Genomic DNA, 19,231 nt, shown 5'->3' with positions numbered 1-19,231 from the left:
GTGGGGATGGACGATAGTGGCTGTCTTACAATTGTGTGGTTAGGCTTTCAACATAGCCAGCAACATATTTAGACCCATTTGGGAAGTCATCCACAGCCAGTATTGTGACTGAATTGAGAGCTATAAATATCGACGTATGAAAAGAAACTTGGAAACAGAAGTCAAATGTACGGTACAGGTGGAAACCAAATGGAGCTGTCCAAAAAGTGAATACAGCCTATGTTGCTAGCACCTTCTATCATACTCAGGGAAGCAGGACGATATCTGAAGTCAGACTTTGATTTTAGGGTCCTGATTGAGAAGGTTCAATAGGCCTGTACGTGACGCATTCATTGTTGACGACTTCTGGCTCTATCTACGGTAACATTTTACCTACCATTCAATATTGGCGGTGGACGTTGAAGCAAGAACGATGACTCACTTACAATCCGGCTTGTCCCCAGAAACACTGGAGAAAGCCAAGGTGGAGTTAAAGGAGAACCCTGACACTGCACATCAGGACATTCAGGAGGTGAGGGACATGATTATCACGCGCCCAGACATTGGCTTTCTTAGGACCGACGATGCTTTCATCCTACGCTTTCTCAGAGCTCGGAAATTTAACCATTTCGAGGCGTTCCGCCTCTTGGCCCAGTATTTTGAGTATCGTCAGCAAAATCTGGATATGTTCAAAAACCTCAAAGCAACCGATCCGGGCATCAAGCAAGCTCTCAAAGACGGATTTCCGGGGGTGTTGACCAACTTGGACAGATATGGCAGGAAAATACTGATTCTCTTCGCTGCTAACTGGGACCAGAGCAGGTAATGTCCGTCTGATATTAGGGAGCTCTCTTTTCAGAACTACTCTAACACCACTTGACAGTTTGCTTGCTGTCGACTATTTATTTTTCACAAATCTGTGTTATTGGATTTGTTAGAGCCTAGTCTTATGAACATAACCGAAACATAATCCCCACAAACTGAACTATGAACCCAAAGGCAATCCCTGTCAGTATCATGGATGTAGGCCAGGAAATGAGAAAAGTTTAGGCTGCACAGGCCAGTAGAAATTATATCATCACCCCACTAGTGAATGTTGAATTTAAGGACTAAATCAGATACAGTCAAATTACTTTATTGCAAAGATTTGACTTTTTGTGATCTCCATAGTCACAATGACAATTACATGAGTCATTTAAAACAGCCTTTTCAGACCTCATGCAATAGCAGGATGTGACGAACAAGCAAAATGCCATCAGGAATGGCCATTAACTTAATCCATAACAGCACTCACACAAGTCAAATTGTCTCTCCAATCTGATTCTCTGTATTACTGTCCTGAATGAAAATGGTAAAGAGTCACTTTCTGTATATAATGCCAAACAAGGGTATGCTGGTTACATTTCATTTTAACTGGAATTACAATACTAAGATTATTTGGTACATTTGTTATTACGTAATAATTTCACAATAGTCACTTAATGACTACTTTGTCTTATGTTTGTAATCTAGGCTACTTAGAAAAGTCCCTTAATACTTTTTCTCACGTCTATAGGTATACATTTGTGGACATACTGCGAGCTATTCTGTTGTCGCTGGAGTCCATGATCGAAGATCCAGAGTTACAGGTGAATGGATTTGTCCTGATCATCGACTGGAGCAACTTCACATTCAAGCAAGCCTCCAAACTAACACCGAGTATGCTGAGACTGGCCATAGAAGGTCTACAGGTAACAGTCTCAACATTTTTCTAACCCTTCTCTTTGCTGGGCTCCACATCACTCAGATGAAGTTCTTAGCTACTTTTGACACTTGTCTCCATTTACTGAGATTACCCAGATCACTCCTAATTTACATGGGTTTGCTACATTTAATCACCGTAGTCAAGCCTGCCACAGGGATCTTGTCCTCTTGGGATTTTGAATACACCAGACACTTGTCAGGTGCTGCATTTTTGAAGTGCAGATCTCCGTTGTTCTGACGGAAGTATAGCACTACTGTTGCTAGTTTATATGCGTTGAACATTAGAGACAGGCTCTGTTTCAACCCGCTTACCACACATGGTCCTGCATACCTACTGGAGAAGGTGGACACGTCTCGGAATCTTCATGAGAAACTGTTTCTGATCAACTATCTTATCCTTCTCTTGGTTATGTGACAAACTGTTCAAATGTAAAAGCACTTTCACTCAATAATCACTCTTCTGTACTCTCAGAAACGACATTACAATTTAAGACTTGCATAAGAAATATATAAAGATATTCATATTTTGATTGCTGGCAGTGTAGGCCTATGATAGAGACTTAAGTTTGAACAGCATTCCTTTGACCCTGTTCAATCCTTTCTAATGGAAGAGAAAAATACAAGATCTCTGACCAAGTGCATCCTTTGGTAGCTGGCCAACTAAAATATAAATATGATGTGGAGCCTAAGCCTATAGCCTAACAACAAAATGCATACAGACATTTTTCTGAACGTCCTTGTGAATGTCAGCCAATTCCTCTTGTAACCCATTATTCAAATTCCAGTGTATGAAAAGTTTAGATAGGCTAGCCGTGTAGCTGTGTATAATGTACCATGTAGAGCATAGGCAGTTACCATCAGAGAGGTTTGTTGACTGAATATCAATGGAGGACCATGACGAGGCCGTTGCACATTCCATTGCTTCTCCAGACACAGAATAGACTGTGAATAATTGATCACTGCTATTAGTATCTCAGTCTCCCAATGTGCCCGCTACCAAATCATGCGGGAACACACTTGAATGGAAAACAAAAGAAAACACACAGAAACATTGTATAACTAATGGAATCAGCCACATTTTCCTCCCTGTCCGAGTCGGAGACTGAAAAGCCCCAACTGAATCTGTTTCCATTCAATCGAGTTTATACTTTATATACATTAATTCATATATGTTCATCAGCTCTACAATAGTGGATACTTCATAAGGTATATAGGATATTATTACATGGTATGGTATACCACTATGGATTTTCCACCTCAGACACAATATGTGACCCCTCTCCTCATAATGCTAACGCCAGAGAGAAACGCTTCTCTTATTGTAATCAATAGTGGTGACATCCTATCTGTGAGCCCACTTGACACTGAGCACTGCGACTATCTCTGGGTGTTGCGGCCCCCTGGTGGGTTTTGTAATGACTTTAAGGGTCTCATATGTGTGCCAGCACACCTCATGTGTCACTATGCCTGTCATTAAGGGCAGAAGCACTTTCAACATTAGGGTTTCATCCTCAGCTGAGGTTAACACTCGTTGCCTGTATGGTTATTGATTTTTGAAAATACCAAGACATGTCAAGATGTTGTTTTTTCATATTATGTTGTGAAGGACCTGTAGTAGCTGATGATCTATCCATCTTACATATCATTGGTACTTGTACCAGGTGCAGCTCACTGTTCGCTGCCCACCAGTGTGTGTGTGTGTTGCTATGTGTGTGTATTTGCGTGCGTGCGTGTGTGCGTACATGTGTGATCTTCAGGATCTTGGTTCAGGTTGTTTATCATTTCCTACCAGTACATTTGTTATTGCACATGGGTGATGTGTTCAGAATACCATGAAGAATTTCAACACTACTGACAACAATGAAAACCGTTTAACACTACCACGGGCAACAATAAAAAGCACTCTGCTGGCAGTTTCTTTACAGAGACTTTGGAAGATTCTGAAGCTGAACAGAGAAATGAAAATTCAAAGAAAATCTGAAGATAGTCCATAAGGATATTTCAACTGTGTGGTAATTGAGTTCCTTATTCCCGAACTGACTGTCACATCTATTGTTGTTGGAATGGCTAATACAGAGAGCACAAACTCCAGTAGAGATTTCATTGTGTATTGGCAAAAGAGGCGAAAGAAATTAATACTTGTTCAGAGCGCAGATATTCTTGGCAAATCAATTCCAAGAAAAACAAATGCTTGGAATGAGTAGAACACATCATGCTGGCCTTGGTTTCCCCAAGCTATACTTTGTTATCTTAGAGCCTCTGTTGTTTCCTTTTGCTCCCTCTCTCTCTGTCTTACCAATGCCTTTTGTCCCTATCAGTCTAGAGAAATAACTTGTGTTCAGCAGCCAATCACAACAGATCAGTCCTCCCCATCCCACCCCACACTGAGTTTCCGTGGCAACCTGTCCATCCGCCATGCTATGTACTCTCCAGATGGGTTGTGCTGCTAGATGAGAGAAAAACACTTCTGCCATTCTCCCTCAGTGTGGGTGATGATGTGTACATTGTTTCTGTGGGTTTTAGACAGAATGGGGGATGAATCTATTTTTCAACCTGTTTACATTAAAGGTCCAATGCAGCTGTTTTTTTTTATATATCTCAATATCAAATCATATCTGGGTAACAATTAAGTAACTTAGTGTGATTGAGTTCAATTAAAATGGTCAAAAAGATTTAAAAAAATAGCTTCTTAGCAAATAGCAATTTCTGTCTGGGAGTGTGGAGGGGAAAATGGAAAACTAGCTGTTATTGGCAGAGAGGTTTGGAACTGTCTTTCTGATTGGTCTATTAACTAATTTACCACCTGGTGATGTCACCAGTCAGGCCAAAACTCAATTCCACCAAAACAGGCTGTGATTTCAGGCATTCTTTTCAAACAGCTCTTACACTAAAATGACGTGATCATTTTCACAATTTCACAGTATTATTCAAACCGCATAGTGTGCAAATATATATAAAACACAGGGAAATCACGTTTTTGACTGCACTGAGCCTTTAACCTAATTCTGCAGATGTAGGGCTGTAGTCAGTCCCTCTGTCGATTTGGCCTGTTTCTCCATAATTATGTAACATGGTGCAATGGTGCTAATTCACATCTTAAAAGGTGACAGCTTATACCCATTTAGCCAGGCTCAATCCATCAGTTTTAATTATATATGAGGGCAACACATTTTTCAAAAGCTCTTGTCCAACAAGATTTAATGTGGCCAAATTCTCATTACTTTTAATAATGATAGTAGGACATTGTTAGTGAAATAATTGGAACTGCGAGAGGTTCATGCTTGGAGCTATCTTCAGAGCTCTGTTTATTAGCACTCTATAAAGTATTCATACTGCACTGACATTTCTTTCTAATACGTAGAAAGATGAATTTCACAAATGTGTTTTTTTTCTGCATATGGCTAATAGACTTGTTTCAGTAGCAGGAGACAAGGCTGTTTTGTGCTTTGAGGCCCGACATTATATGCTGTTCTGTCTGAGGATTGGGATTAGGAAAGTACTTTTGTGAAGTGATGTAGTATAAATAGGTTTGATGGCTTTATGCTTGAGAATGAAAGTGCTGGATAATTTGATGGACTATTTTGACCACAAGGTTTATTCGATTTTTTTGTTGTTGCTGGGATTGAACTTGGTGCTCTTCTACACACTGTAGCTACTGTACACATTATGTGTAGGTAGTACTGCAGGGAGAAAAACCTTTTCCTAGACAAATGCTTCTTACAATCCACTGAGAAAAAAAAAGAAGACACGTTTTTTGTATTGGTCAGTATTCTCAGCCATCTCAGTGTTTCTGTATTGTTTGGATGGAAGCTATGAAGGTTTGATTCATCCATAGGCAGTAATGTCATTACAGATCGATAAAATACCCACTGAGCTTTGAAGGGGTTTAACAAAGTGTCCGTCCTTTTCTACTGAAGTGGTGAAAAGGCCAGCAGAAGAACACTGACCGGATCCTAATGCCATTCTATGAATACCTCATTGAGCTCTGATGTACTGTATGCCATCGATTGCATGTTTTATTAAGCCCACCCAAAGGATGGATGAGTTGAAAGCAGTAAACCGCTCAACATGGTTCTCCAAGCTTGTCGATAATACATGGATTTTACAGTCAAGTTTGGACTTTTATCGAGGGCAAGAGGTTTGTATAATATTCACAGATTTGCTCCGTTAACACATTTAGTGTGATTCAGAAGAAGATAACCTTTCCTCATGAGAGGTCAGGGATTATTCAATGCTGTGATCAATAGTGCATTACACACATGTATCAAGTCCAAACAAAGTACTCCCTCCATCTGGCTGTCTGACTGTGAATCTCCCATCTGGATGTTCAGCTCCACTGGCTCCTATCCCACAGCCCCATCCAGGAGACTCTCGGCTGGCTCAGGAAACAGCAGCAGACATACCTGGGACCGACTGGCAGAGGAATACGAATTGTTAGTCTGCTTGCCTCAGATTTCAATTCTCTCTGGAGTTGTGTTGTTGTTTCTCCTGCAGCAGAACTGTGCTCGTCTGGTCTGCAACAGGATTGGACTAGCCAATGAGTGGCGCTTCATCCCTCACTCGCACTGCTAAGTAAAGCAGGCCGTATCTGGCTAATGCTGATAAAGTGTCTCCTGATATTGACGTGACCTATCGTTTGTGACTGCGTCTCTCTTCTGTCTCTCCTTTCTCCTCTCTATTACCATGGCTAAATGTGTTAATTCCAAGGTGTATCTCTTCAAAGAAAGCAGAGAATGTGCAATGGTTTTGTCATTTTAAATTTACTTAACGTGGCTCTCAATCAAAAGCCTTCCCCGAGGATAATGCTGCTGCTTACTGTAATCTGCTTTTAAACTAGTGCACACGAAGAGGTCTGATTCCGGTAAAGAGATATAACAAAGTAGCATCTTCACTTCAGGCTACGTTTCCTTTTTAAAAAGGGCTCTGCTATATGTACGTTTTATTTTTTCATTTTCACCGCAGGATGAGTTCACTCATCCTTTATCAATGACTCCTGACAGGAGCAGAGCAGAATTTAGAGAGCTCGTCAAGCCAGGAAAAGATGGGCTCATCAGCTTCTAAAAAAAGAACGGGGAGACTTGAGAGCCGCATGCCGTAATGTTCAACATCGACAGTAGTGGAAGAAGCCCAGATTGAAAAATCAAATAAGATTGACATATTATAGGCTATCAGTGGCGTTTTTAGCATGTCAATCTTGTTTTTTGGGGGGCTCAAAACAGGTGGGGCTCTGCCAAGATCAAATGATAGTCACTGTTGCAATCGGCTAATCAGCATGTTTTGGTAGACAAATAACATGTCATCAGTGTATACCGTTGACTCCTTGTGGAACAATGCAGTTTGTAAGCTCCTCATTCTGGGATTTTGACAGTATGTGTTCATCAGTGTTCACTTATGAGTGTGACAGCTTGGCTTTATAGGCTTCTATTGCCATAAATGGCTCTTTGCAATGCAAGAGAATGTCCCATCAGCAATCGATGCCTGGTTAGATGGACTCCCCTTGAACCTCAGCTCTAGTCTCGAGCTTTAGTTGCTTGGGAAAATCTGCTATGTAGCATCAGGAAACTTCTAGATATCCAACAAAAGGACATCAGGAGGCTAAGCTGTGACATCACAGCCACCAAGAGATCAAAGCAATGACATGTGTCTATTAACTAATATGTCCAAACATAAGCTAAATAAGCTAATAAATCAATTGAAATGATCTTGTGATAAAAGAGCTTTGGAGCCCTGCAAAATGGCCCATGTACGCCAATGTCCATCTGTTCATGTTCCGCGCTGCTGGCCTCAGATGATGTTTGGATGTCATCTGCCTTTTTGACATCTGCCTGATGTCATCAGTTTCAAGTTTCAAGTTTAACCAATAGGAGTCTAAGCCCTGTCTGAGCCAGAGGAAGGGGTTTCTACTAAGCAATTGTTTTAAGAAAGTCACCAAGGATCATTTAGCTATTTGATTAAGAATTTTAAGACCCCTTGAAAAAATAAATAACCCAAAAAGTTATTTGATGAAAAATTATTTTTGACCTTACTGCTATTAGCCCATACAATCGCATTGAATAACATATTCACTACATGGAACAACAGATATGAAATAACACATATGGCATCATGTAGTAACCAAAGAAGTGTTAAATATACACTACCGTTCAAAAGTTTGGGGTCACTTAGAAATGTCCTTGTTTCTGTCCATTAAAATAACATCAACTTGATCAGAAATACGGTGTAGACATTGTTAATGTTGTAAATGACTTTTGATTTTTTTATGGAATATCTACATAGGCATACAGAGGCCCATTATCAGCAACCATCACTCCTGTGTTCCAATGTCACGTTGTGTTAGCTAGTCTAAGTTTATCATTTTAAAAGGCTAATTGATCATTAGAAAACCCTTTTGCAATTATGTTAGCACAGCTGAAAACTGTTGTTCCGATTAAAAGCAATACAACTGGCTTTCTTTAGACTAGCTGAGTATCTGGACCATCAGCATTTGTGGGTTCGATTACAGGCTCAAAATGGCCAGAAACAAATACCTTTCTTCTGAAACTCATCAGTCTATTCTTGCTATAAGAAATGAAGGCTATTCCATGCGAGAAATTGCCAAGAAACTGAAGATCTCGTACAACGCTGTGTACTACTCCCTTCACAGAACAGCGCAAACTGTCTCCAACCAGAATAGAAAGAGGAGTTGCACAACTGAGCAAGATGACAAGTACATTAGAGTGTCTAGTTTGAGAAACAGACGCCTCACAAGTCCTCAACTGGCAGCTTCATTAAATAGTACCCGCAAAACACCAGTCTCAACGCCAACAATGAAGAGGCGACTCCGGGATGCTGGCCTTCTAGGCAGAGTTGCAATAAAAAGCCATATCTCAGACTGGCCAATATAAAGAAAAGATTAAGATGGGCAAAATAACACAGACACTGGACAGAGGAAGATTGGAAAAAAGTGTTATGGACAGACAAATCTAAGTTTGAGGTGTTCGAATCACAAAGAAGAACATTCGTGAGACGCAGAAAAAATGAAAAGATGCTGGAGGAGTGCTTGACGCCATCTGTCAAGCATGGTGGAGGCAATGTGATGGTCTGGGGGTGCTTTGGTGGTGGTAAAGTGGGAGATTTGTACAGGGTAAAAGGGATCTTGAAGAAGGAAGGCTGTCACTCCATTTTGCAACACCATGCCATACCCTGTGGATGGAGCTTAATTGGAGCCAATTTCCTCCTGCAACAGGACAATGACTCAAAGCACAGCTCCAAACTGTGCAAGAACTATTTAGGGAAGAAGCAGTCAGCTGGTATTCTGTCTATAATGGAGTGGCCAGCACAGTCACTAGATCTCAACACTATTGAGCTGTTGTGGGAGCAGCTTGACCGTATGATACGTAAGAAGTGCCCATCAAGCCAATCCAATTTGTGGGAGGTGCTTCAGGAAGCATGGGGTGAAATCTCTTCAGATTACCTCAACAAATTGACAACTAGAATGCTAAAGGTCTGCAAGGCTGTAATTGCTGCAAATGGAGGATTCTTTGAAGAAAGCAAAGTTTGAAGGACCATTATTATTTCAATTAAAAGTAATTATTTATAACCTTGTCAACGTCTTGACTATATTTCCTATTCATTTTGCAACCCAATTCATGTATGTTTTCATGGAAAACAAGGACATTTCTAAGTGACCCCAAATTTTTGAACGGAAATAACACATATGGAATCAAGTAGTAACCAAAAACGTGTTAAACAAATCTAAATAAACAAATCAAAATATATTTTATATTTGAGATTCTTCAAAGCAGCCACCCTTTACCTTGATGACAGCTTTGCACACTCTTGGAATTCTCTCAACCAGCTTCACCTGGAATGCTTTTCCAATAGTCTTGAAGGAGTTCCCACATATGCTGAGCACTTGTTGGTTGCTTTTCCTTCACTCTGCGGTCCAACTCATCCCAAACCATCTCAATTAGGTTGAGGTCGGGTGATTGTGGAGGTCAGGTCATCTGATGCAGCACTCCATCACTCTCCTTCTTGGTCAAATAGCCCTTACACAGCCTGGAGGTGTGTTGGGTCATTGTCCTGTTGAAAACAAATGATAGTCCCACTAAGCGCAAACCAGATGGGATGGCGTACAGCTGCAGAATGCTGTGATAGCCATGCGGGTTAAATGTGCATTGCATTCTAAATAAATCACAAACAGTGTCATCCCAAAGCACCCCAACACCATCACACCTCCTCCTCCATGCTTTACGGTGGGAACCACACATGTAGAGATCATCCATTCACCTACTCTGTGTCTCACAAAGACACGGCGGTTGGAACCAAAAATCTCAAATTTGTACTCATCAGACCAAAGGACAGACTTCCACCGGTCTAATGTCCATTGCTCATGTTTCTTGGCCCAATCAAGTCTCTTCTTCTTATCGGTGTCCTTTAGTAGTGGTTTCTTTGCCGCAATTCGACCATGAAGGCCTGATTCACGCAGTCTCCTCTGAACCGTTGATGTTGAGATGTGTCTGTTACTTGAACTCCGTGAAGCATTTTTTGGGGCTACAATTTCTGAGGCTGGTAACTTTAATGAACTTATCCTCTGCAGCAGAGGTAACTCTGGGTCTTCCTCTCCTGTGGCGGTCCTCATGAGAGCCAGTTTCATCATAGCGCTTGATGGTTTTTGCGACTGCACTTGAAGAAACTTTCAAGGTTTTTGATTTTTTTTTGTATTCACTGACCTTCATGTCTTAAAGGAATGATGGACTGTTGTTTCTTTTTGCTTATTTGAGCTGTTCTTTCCATAGTAGGGACTTGCGATATCTTCTGTATACCACCTCTACCTTGTCACAACACAACTGATTGGCTCAAACGCTTTAAGGAAGGAAAGAAATTACTCAAATTAACTTTTAAAAGGCACACCTGTTAATTGAAATGCATTCCAGGTGACTACTTTATGAAGCTGGTTGAGAGAATGCCAAGAGTACGCTAAGCTTTCATCAAGGCAAAGGGTGTCTACTTTGAAGAATCTCAAATATAATATAATATATATTTAGATTTGTTTATTTTGATTTGTTTAACACTTTTTTGGTTACTACTTGATTCCATATGTGTTATTTCATAGTTTTGTTGTCTTCACTATTATTCTACAATGTAGAAAATAGTAAAAATAAAGAAAATCCCTTGAATGAGTAGGTGTGTCCAAACTTTCAACTGCTACTGTACGTGTTTGTGAGAGTCTCACCTTTCCACAGAGGGGTCATATTAGTGTGCAGCCCAAACTGTTTGGACGCTACAGACAGAAGTTGGCAGATTGGTTGTACTGACTTCAGCCAATTCTCAAGAAGCTTGTGGTGGTCATAGAGCAAAACTGTGAATACCATCGTGTTTGTGAGAGTCTCGTCTTTCTTCGAGGGGCCGTAATAGTTTTATAGGCCAAACCGTTCGGATGCTCCAGACAATTTTGTGAGAAGACCGATTTTCGGGATGTCTCATAGTCTCACAAACACCACTCTAGCTCTGTCACCTTTCATCGCAGATGCGGAAGTGCGAAGTCGGCAGATGTGGTGGATTGAGACGCATCCAATGCAGATATCTCTAGCTTAAACTGATGGATGTTATTTGGATTTTTTTATTATGCCAATTAGATTCCCGTGTATGCGGGCATCCATCTTAGGTGGCTAATGTCACTTGAAACGGATCAGCTAAAAAAGGCAGATGACATCCAAACATCTGAGGCCAACAGCACAGAACATGAACAGATGATCACAGTTGAGCTTCATGCTCTCACATTTTTGGAGGTTGTCCTCCCCAAATTAAGCAGCAGCAGAAGTATCTTGTAGTTTGAATAAATAAATACATGAGGGCGGAGGTGGTTTCTTTTCTTCCCCCTTCCCCCTTTCTCATTCCCCCAACCTCACACTAGGGGTACAGATCAATCCACTTCCACTACCAACAACTAGAGGAAGAAGACAGAGCGTCCATCATGTATTCTGATTTGTGTTTCATGTATAATGCAGATGGCGCCTTCATCCTAGTCAAAGCTGTCGGATGGATCACAAAGCAGGAGGGACGAATATTAGGGTAGGCTGATGCTGCTCTCAGGAACATACTCCAGGCTGAGGCAGCCTGGGAGATTTGGCCGGGTGAGGCGACTCGGACCTCTGCCCTCTTCCTGTCCACTGTCAGCTGTCTCTGTTCGCTGGTGTCAGATCTTGTGCCAGAAAACTGTGAGCGGCTCCGCTGGTGCCAGACTCTGGACCGCCCGGTGTCCTTGCAGCCAGGCCAAGGGACGCTAACCCAGCTGTTCAGCATCACCGTGGCGACAGAGGCTGTCCATTTCTGAGACGGAAAGAGGCCTTAAAGCTTAGTTCTGTCATCTTTGCCATCAAAGTACATGACTCTTTTCTCTCTCAGACACATGCTAGCCCCACTGAAGGTGATGACGAGTATCCTGAACAAACAATGGACTCTTAACACCCTGATCCCTGTGATCACAGTACCTGTTTGTAAAAGGTTTAAGGTGTAAGGACTACATGTGCACATGAAGCCAATACTGTCCTGTTTTAAAAAGAACAGCCATCTGCTTATCTGCAAACTTTCTAAAAATCCATATGCATAGCCAAGAGGCAAGATCTATCTCCCACGGCAAGAACATCCTCTGGCACTTCAACTTGTTGTCTGAAAATGTGATAGAAAGAATTAGTATCCCCTGTATCTGTATTGTGATATGAGTTGATTGCTGTGCTTAGTCAGTGGAGGTGTACGTTCTGCTCGGTAGAAAGGTACAGCAAGGCTTGCGTTAATGAAGAATTAACAGCGTGGGAGGGAAAAACTCCATAATGACAGTCATGTCTGTGATCTTAAATGTCGAGCCTGATGAATATGGATGAATAACGGACAGATTTAAGAGGGAGAGCTGCAGTAAGCTAGCGACACCATCATTAACTACCTTCATTAGCTAATTAGAATGATACAGGTCACCATTACACCAGTCTTAAACCTCAGTAAAGTCTTCAGAACAGATGGAAACTACACTTACATATGAAACTGAGCCATTATCAACTCGTTAAATGTTATGTGAGACTATTGTGTATTTTGAGCGTTCCAGGTGATTTCCCGCTCCAGCGGGCCCTGTGTGGCCAGCGTTTCCCCCAGGCTGTGTCACTAGGTTACATGGTGTACTCTGGGTGTTCCTCCTCTGTCCACCTCACAAACAATCCCCTAAATCATCAGATTACTCATTTACATAAATGTTTCTCCAGGGATCCAGTTCTGGTGCTCACCAGCCAACCCTGTTATATCAGGATATAATCTCAGCATACTCCCTGTGTCCAAATTTTGACATAGAGATTAGACCGTTATGAGAATAGTGTCCAACCTATGAGAAATGCCCTGGCTGCCAGTCTCCAACCTGCATGGCAATGCAACATTGCCCAGAAGACAACAGCACTGAACAATTCAATGTTAATTCAATATACAGTAGCTAGTCAAATAAATGGACTGGGTGATTTTCGATGAGCAACATTAACATAATCCCAATATGCAAACCCATCAAGATGATGGAAAAGGGAATGGAAAAATCACTTGATGATGTTCAATTTACATTCTACATAACAATGTTCAAATCCACTCTCATTAAAACATACTCTCCTCTGACATACTGTGATTTGAATAGAATAAAATTAACAAATCAATATAGGATTAAGTTAGTAACCATACCAACAGGCAGAATAGTGAGTGTATTTGTGTTCTTTGTTGCCCACAGGACAGCTTCCCTGCCAGGTTCGGAGGAATCCATTTTGTGAACCAGCCTTGGTACATCCACGCCCTTTACACCGTCATACGCCCCTTTCTGAAGGACAAGACGCGGAAACGGGTAGGAGGAGAGTTTGTTGTTGAGGGAACATAATGATAAATCTTTTCGAACAGAGACCACCGGGTCAACTGTGCTGCTGTACAGTATAACCAATGAATGTATGTTCAATGTGTTCAGCATCATTTATGGTAGCCTTCTGAATAGCCGTGGTCATATAAACAGTGTTCAGGTCAGCTTTTCACAATGGCAAACCTATCCTCTCTAACATACTGTAGACATTTGCATGCTGTTAGACTGTATATGCTCATTTATCTATCTGTGTCAATGTTGTGTTGTTGTTTTGTCCGTCCCTCTGCAGATCTTCATGCATGGGAACAACTTGAACAGCCTTCACCAGCTCATGCACCCTGAGATCCTGCCCTCTGAGCTGGGTGGGATGATGCCCCCCTACGACATGGGCACCTGGGCCCGCACCCTTCTGGACCACGCCTATGACGAGGAGACCGAGTATTGCCCCGAGTCCTACAACCTGTCTGTCAAAGACCTGGAGAAAGACCTGTCTCCCAAAGCCATGAAGAGGTCCGTCTAGACTCATGTTATTCGCGTGTGTCAATGTGATAGATTGTGTGTTGTTGTCTTCATACGAGATAAAAGTAGAGGTGTCTTCTAAGAAACGGACAGGTTAGTCTGTCAGATATGTCAGATATGTCATAGCTGATGCGTTTTCTTCCAGGTACATCATAAAGTACTGTACATGGCTCATGTAATAACCACAGAAACAGGGCAGAAATTGGACATAACTAGGGATTCCTAGATCTATAAGATACATGGAAAACACATGATTGATTTTCTACAGTAGGAGTAATTAAATTGCACAACACGGGAGTACAGAGCACAGATATCTATATTCTGGTTTGTGTGTTGGGTGCTAAAGGCCTCTCACCAACATTATTCAGGGGGTAGACATAAGCATAGGAAATGGTATACTTGGATATTATAATATGTATTCACTGTTCAAAATGCGAAACTTATTCAGAGAAATTGTTCTCAGTGTTTCATTCAGGTGAGTGGTTTGGTTTCTGAAATCCTCCATGGCAGATAGTTTTGTATGTTTTATAGAAATAATAAATTAGGCATGGTGACATTAGTTTGCTTTCGTGACAGTCCCTTGTCTCGGTGAGTTTCTTCAGGGCTGTCTCTCTCCACTTACTGGCTCATGAAATGAGCATTAGGCAAAATAGATGAATATGATGCTCTGATCTGCACTCAATGGAGTGCGCTAGCTACCTTCTGGAGCATGAACAGAAGTGATGGAGTTTTACCTTCGGCAATAAGCTCAGTTCCACTCCTGCTGCCACACACAACCCTCTGACTGAACCTGTATAGACATATGACATTGTCATGAAGGCCTTCTTTCCTTGAGAATATTAGGTTATCCAATGTCCTTTTGTCCTTTTTTTTCCAAGAGCCATGTCAATTTGTTGTGTGTGTGTGTGTATGACTGAAGGAGAGAAAGTACATGCTCTTCCCCCATGCATAGCACAGTATCCTTAGTAAAAAAAAAAATGTTTTGGTTCAGCAGATTTTTATCAGGGAAATGTACTGTCAATGACATTTCTGCTTACCAAGACAATACACTGACGCAGCAGTCAAAGCAATGAGAGATAAGGTACTGTATGGGATTTTCATAAAAGCATTTAATAATGTATTTTTTCCTATTGTTACCTAAGCCCTCTTTTACCCTGATCTGGCCTGTATCTGTGACAGAAGCATTTGATTGGTGTATCATAGCATCTTGGTCAGGGGCCTGATATATGGTGAACGTAATGCTGTAAATCACCTGCAGCCATATGATCTGAAGTGACTTATTTTAGTCAGGGCTTTCAGGTCCCCACTTTACGCTGCGATTTATACGCTCCACAACATTGTCTTATCCATTACTTAATTAAAAAATAGCAAAATTGGCTATGAGTCACTGTTGGAGAACCATATGCTATGAATGATGAGCCGCTGTATCATGGCCACCCCATAATGACACAGCCATACTGAACTGTATGACTGTGATGTGTGTGTGTGTGAGTGGTGGACTGACTCCGAGGCAGATCTGTTTTACGTCACTGTTCACTGCTGCAGTAATTACATAGGTCCCCACTAGCAGCAGTAGCTTTATGAACTTCTAAATGTTAAGCTCACTGAGGCTAACAGGATCCTACTAGTTACTATTCCAAAGGCCATTTGAGCCCCTGTGTAAATACTGTGCAATCATCTCTTTTATTTTGTTTGTGGGTGTTTTTTTGCCACAGGTGATTGAAGCTCTGATTGTTTTCTTAGTAATCCTCATCAGTCATATGAATGTTTATCTGTCACGGCAGACACAGGAGACCAGACTTCTGCATGAGGAATCAATGCTCCTGTTCCCCCAAAAGCAGCTTAGGTTTCTATTGGAGAAATACATCAGAAATAGGTTAGAGCAGTGTCTGAGGGTGACATTTTGTGATCAAATGACCTTTTCGGGCTCATGTAACTATACAAGACAACAACAATTGTAGGGGAAGAGCATTTTTAATGTTTCGTTTGCACGTGCACGTGTGTGTACATTTTGAGTGTTTTTGGGTATTGCACGTGACCCGAGGCCTCCTAAAACAATTTGTGCTGGAGGGATTTTGGGATGCATTTATGAAACCAATCGTCTATGACCTTGTATGATTCCTTTGTGTGCTACCTGCTCTGCAGGATGCAAGGGTTCTCTGGTGCTCGCACCTTTGCATCCCACTCCTTTGTACTAGGTGAGAAGTCCTCAGTGATAGTGCTTCAATGAACACAGGCCTCTCTGATGCCAGTCATCTTTTATTCATATCCACAGGTCCCAGTCGGTGGTGGAGCCCGGAGTGCTTAAACGGCCAGAAAAAGTGAAGAGCGAGGAGGAGAACATGCAGCCGCTGCTCTCGCTGGACTAAAGTACGGCTCGACAACACAAGCAGACCAAGAAACATCGCCCTCAGACAGAAAGACAGACAGAGGGGAGAGAATTCCCATGCTCCCTCAAACAAACAAAAGAACACAGAGACATAACGATGCGAGGGAAGAGATTGGAGCACGAGGAGAACCTCTTCTAGCATCATAAAGATGGGCAAAGACGGCATTTTGAGAGATATTTCTAAAAACAAAAAGGGAAGAGAAGCTAATGGTGGAGGTCCAAATTTTATTGTCAAGTGCCAATTCAAAACTGTAAATACACTTCTGATCTAAACACTAGGGGGATGGTGGAGTCATTGTGACAGGAAAACATGCAAAGACTGCTGTTAATATTCTGTATGTGCTTCTCGTGAAATATTTTGTGAAAAAAGTGGTACCATAGGAGGTTGATGGGAAATCACGCTTAAAGGGGATTGGAAGCTGGGGGCTTTTGGTACAGTATTTAACATTTCCAAACCGGAAAGTGCAGCTCGGGATTTGTTCTAATAATGTTTTTTTTAGTTTTTTTTTTTTTTACATTTAACCTTTATTTAACTAGGCAAGTCAGTTAAGAACAACTTCTTATTTACAATGAAGGCCTACCGGGGATCAGTGGGTTAACTGCCAGTAACCACGAAAAAACATGACAAATGTCTCATATTTTGAAAGGATTTAGTATCAGCTATTGGTTCAGCTCAGAAGAGGTAACAGTGTTGTCGCTGTGTCATGTGATTCCAAAAATGTGTTTCTATTCAAGGATTATCTTGAAACGATCTGTTTCAATAGGAGAGATGTTGCCCACTACAGCACACACCTACTTGAAAACCAATTTAGATACACTATTTAAAAGATATAGATATTATTTTCTCATATCTTATTTTAGGATGCTGGAAGTTAAGATACAGTATACTGTATACTTATTTATATATGATATCAAGCTTTTGTGATGGCTGCAGGGATACAGTCAGTTTATGCCACTGTGTGATCTTCCGTTGCTCGCTCCTTTGTTTCTCCTTGCATGGCGGTGGAGCTCGAGGCAGTGTTCAGCTCTGGAGCCTCTGAGCCCTGACACAGTGCTGCCTTCCTGCTATGGCACTAACATGGATTCACTCTGGCGTGGCTGCTTGGCTGCCCAGAACTAGGCCAGACAGATCGACAGTCCTAATACCCAGTGATCACACGGTCCAGGCAATATCATCTCCAGCTCGATGACTGAGGGTCTCAGCTGCTGCAGACCCAGGAACCTCTTTGTTTTTTTTGGTGAAGTGAGGGCGCCGTAACAGCTTGTCAGTGTTACCCAGTCTGTCTGTAGCGGCCGTTAGGTAGCGATGTGTGAGAGGCGTTGCAATAACCCGATAGCTGAACAATGGTATTGTTATCTAAAGCCTCATTGATCGGATGCTGCTGTCTGTGTGTTTCACCCTGGTTTAAAGTGTTTCATGTTTTTGTGTGATGTTCATCAGTATTTTAAGGCATCCATGACTCGTTTGTCCTGTGCACTTTTCAGATCATCCTACATTACAGAAAGATGATACAACAACAGCAGAAACCTTTTGAGGTTTGAACACACGTTTGAGAATTGAATATGTTTAGCATTTGTAATATTCTTCCAACTATTTTCATGTATGCAGACTTGCCATTTCAACCAAAGCCCCCCTTTGACAAAACAACGTCTTTATTGTGTAATGCTTTACTTCATCCATGGCTTGAAGGTACAGTAACGACTTCTTATGACAGTTAATAATTGTTCATGAATTGAATGCATATTATTGCTTTGAGTTAATCCTTTGGTTTCATGTTTCCATGTCAATTTGATTGTATATACACTACCGTTCAAAAGTTTGGGGTCACTTAGAAATCTCCTTGTTTTTGAAAGAAAAGCAAATTTTTTGTCCATTAACATAATATCAAATTGATCCGAAATACAGTGTAGACATTGTTAATGCTGTAAATGACTATTGTAGCTGGAAACGGCAGATTTGTTATGGAATATCTACATAGGCGTACAGAGGCCCATTATCAGCAACCATCACTCCTGTGTTCCAATGGCACGTTGTGTTAGCTAATCCAAGTTTATCATTTTAAAAGTCTAATTGATAATTAGAAAACCCTTTTGAAATGATGTTAGCACAGCTGAAAACTGTTATGCTGATTAAAGAAGCACTTTCTTCTGAAACTCATCAGTCTATTCTTGTTCTGAGAAATGAAGGCTATTCCATGCGAGAAATTGCCAAGAAACTGAAGATCTCGTACAACGCTGCGTATTACTTCCTTCACAGAACAGCGCAAACTGTCTCTAACCAGAATAGAAAGAGGAGTGGGAGGCCCCGGTGCACAACTGAGCAAGAGAACAAGTACATTAGAGTGTCTAGTTTGAGAAACAGACGCCTCACAAGTCCTCAACTGGCAGCTTCATTAAATAGTACCCGCAAAACACCAGTCTCAACGTCAACATGAAAAGGCAACTCCGGGATGCTGGTTTTGCAGAGTTGCAAAGAAAAAGCCATATTTCAGACTGGACAATAAAAATAAACGATTAAGATGGGCAAAAGAACACAGACACTGGACAGAGGAACTTGGATTAGCTAACACAACGTGCCATTGGAACACAGGAGTGATGGTTGCTGATAATGGGCCTCTGTACGCCTATGTAGATATTCCATAAAAATCTGCGGTTTCCAGCTACAATAGTCATTTACAACATTAACAATGTCTACAATGTATTTTGGATCAATTTGATGTTATTTTAATGGACAAAAAATGTGC

At 41.4% G+C, this 19,231-nt stretch overlaps 1 protein-coding gene across 1 annotated transcript; it reads left to right on the top strand.

Annotated features, from left to right (window-relative positions):
* The first annotated feature begins 412 nt into the window (after window positions 1–412).
* Window positions 413–16,467, top strand: clvs2 (clavesin 2). The gene is made up of 5 exons (XM_038962646.1): window positions 413–801; window positions 1,535–1,709; window positions 13,460–13,570; window positions 13,869–14,089; window positions 16,374–16,467. The coding sequence occupies exons 1-5, from the start codon at window positions 413–415 to the stop codon at window positions 16,465–16,467; spliced, it is 990 nt and encodes a 329-aa protein (XP_038818574.1).
* Window positions 16,468–19,231: the final 2,764 nt, after the last annotated feature.

Source organism: Salvelinus namaycush, chromosome 24 (assembly GCF_016432855.1).
Source record: "Salvelinus namaycush isolate Seneca chromosome 24, SaNama_1.0, whole genome shotgun sequence".
In the NCBI taxonomy this organism is placed as follows: domain Eukaryota; kingdom Metazoa; phylum Chordata; class Actinopteri; order Salmoniformes; family Salmonidae; genus Salvelinus; species Salvelinus namaycush.
The sequence above is the reverse complement of the archived record's forward strand: the minus strand, read 5'-3'. Positions and strand labels throughout refer to the sequence as shown.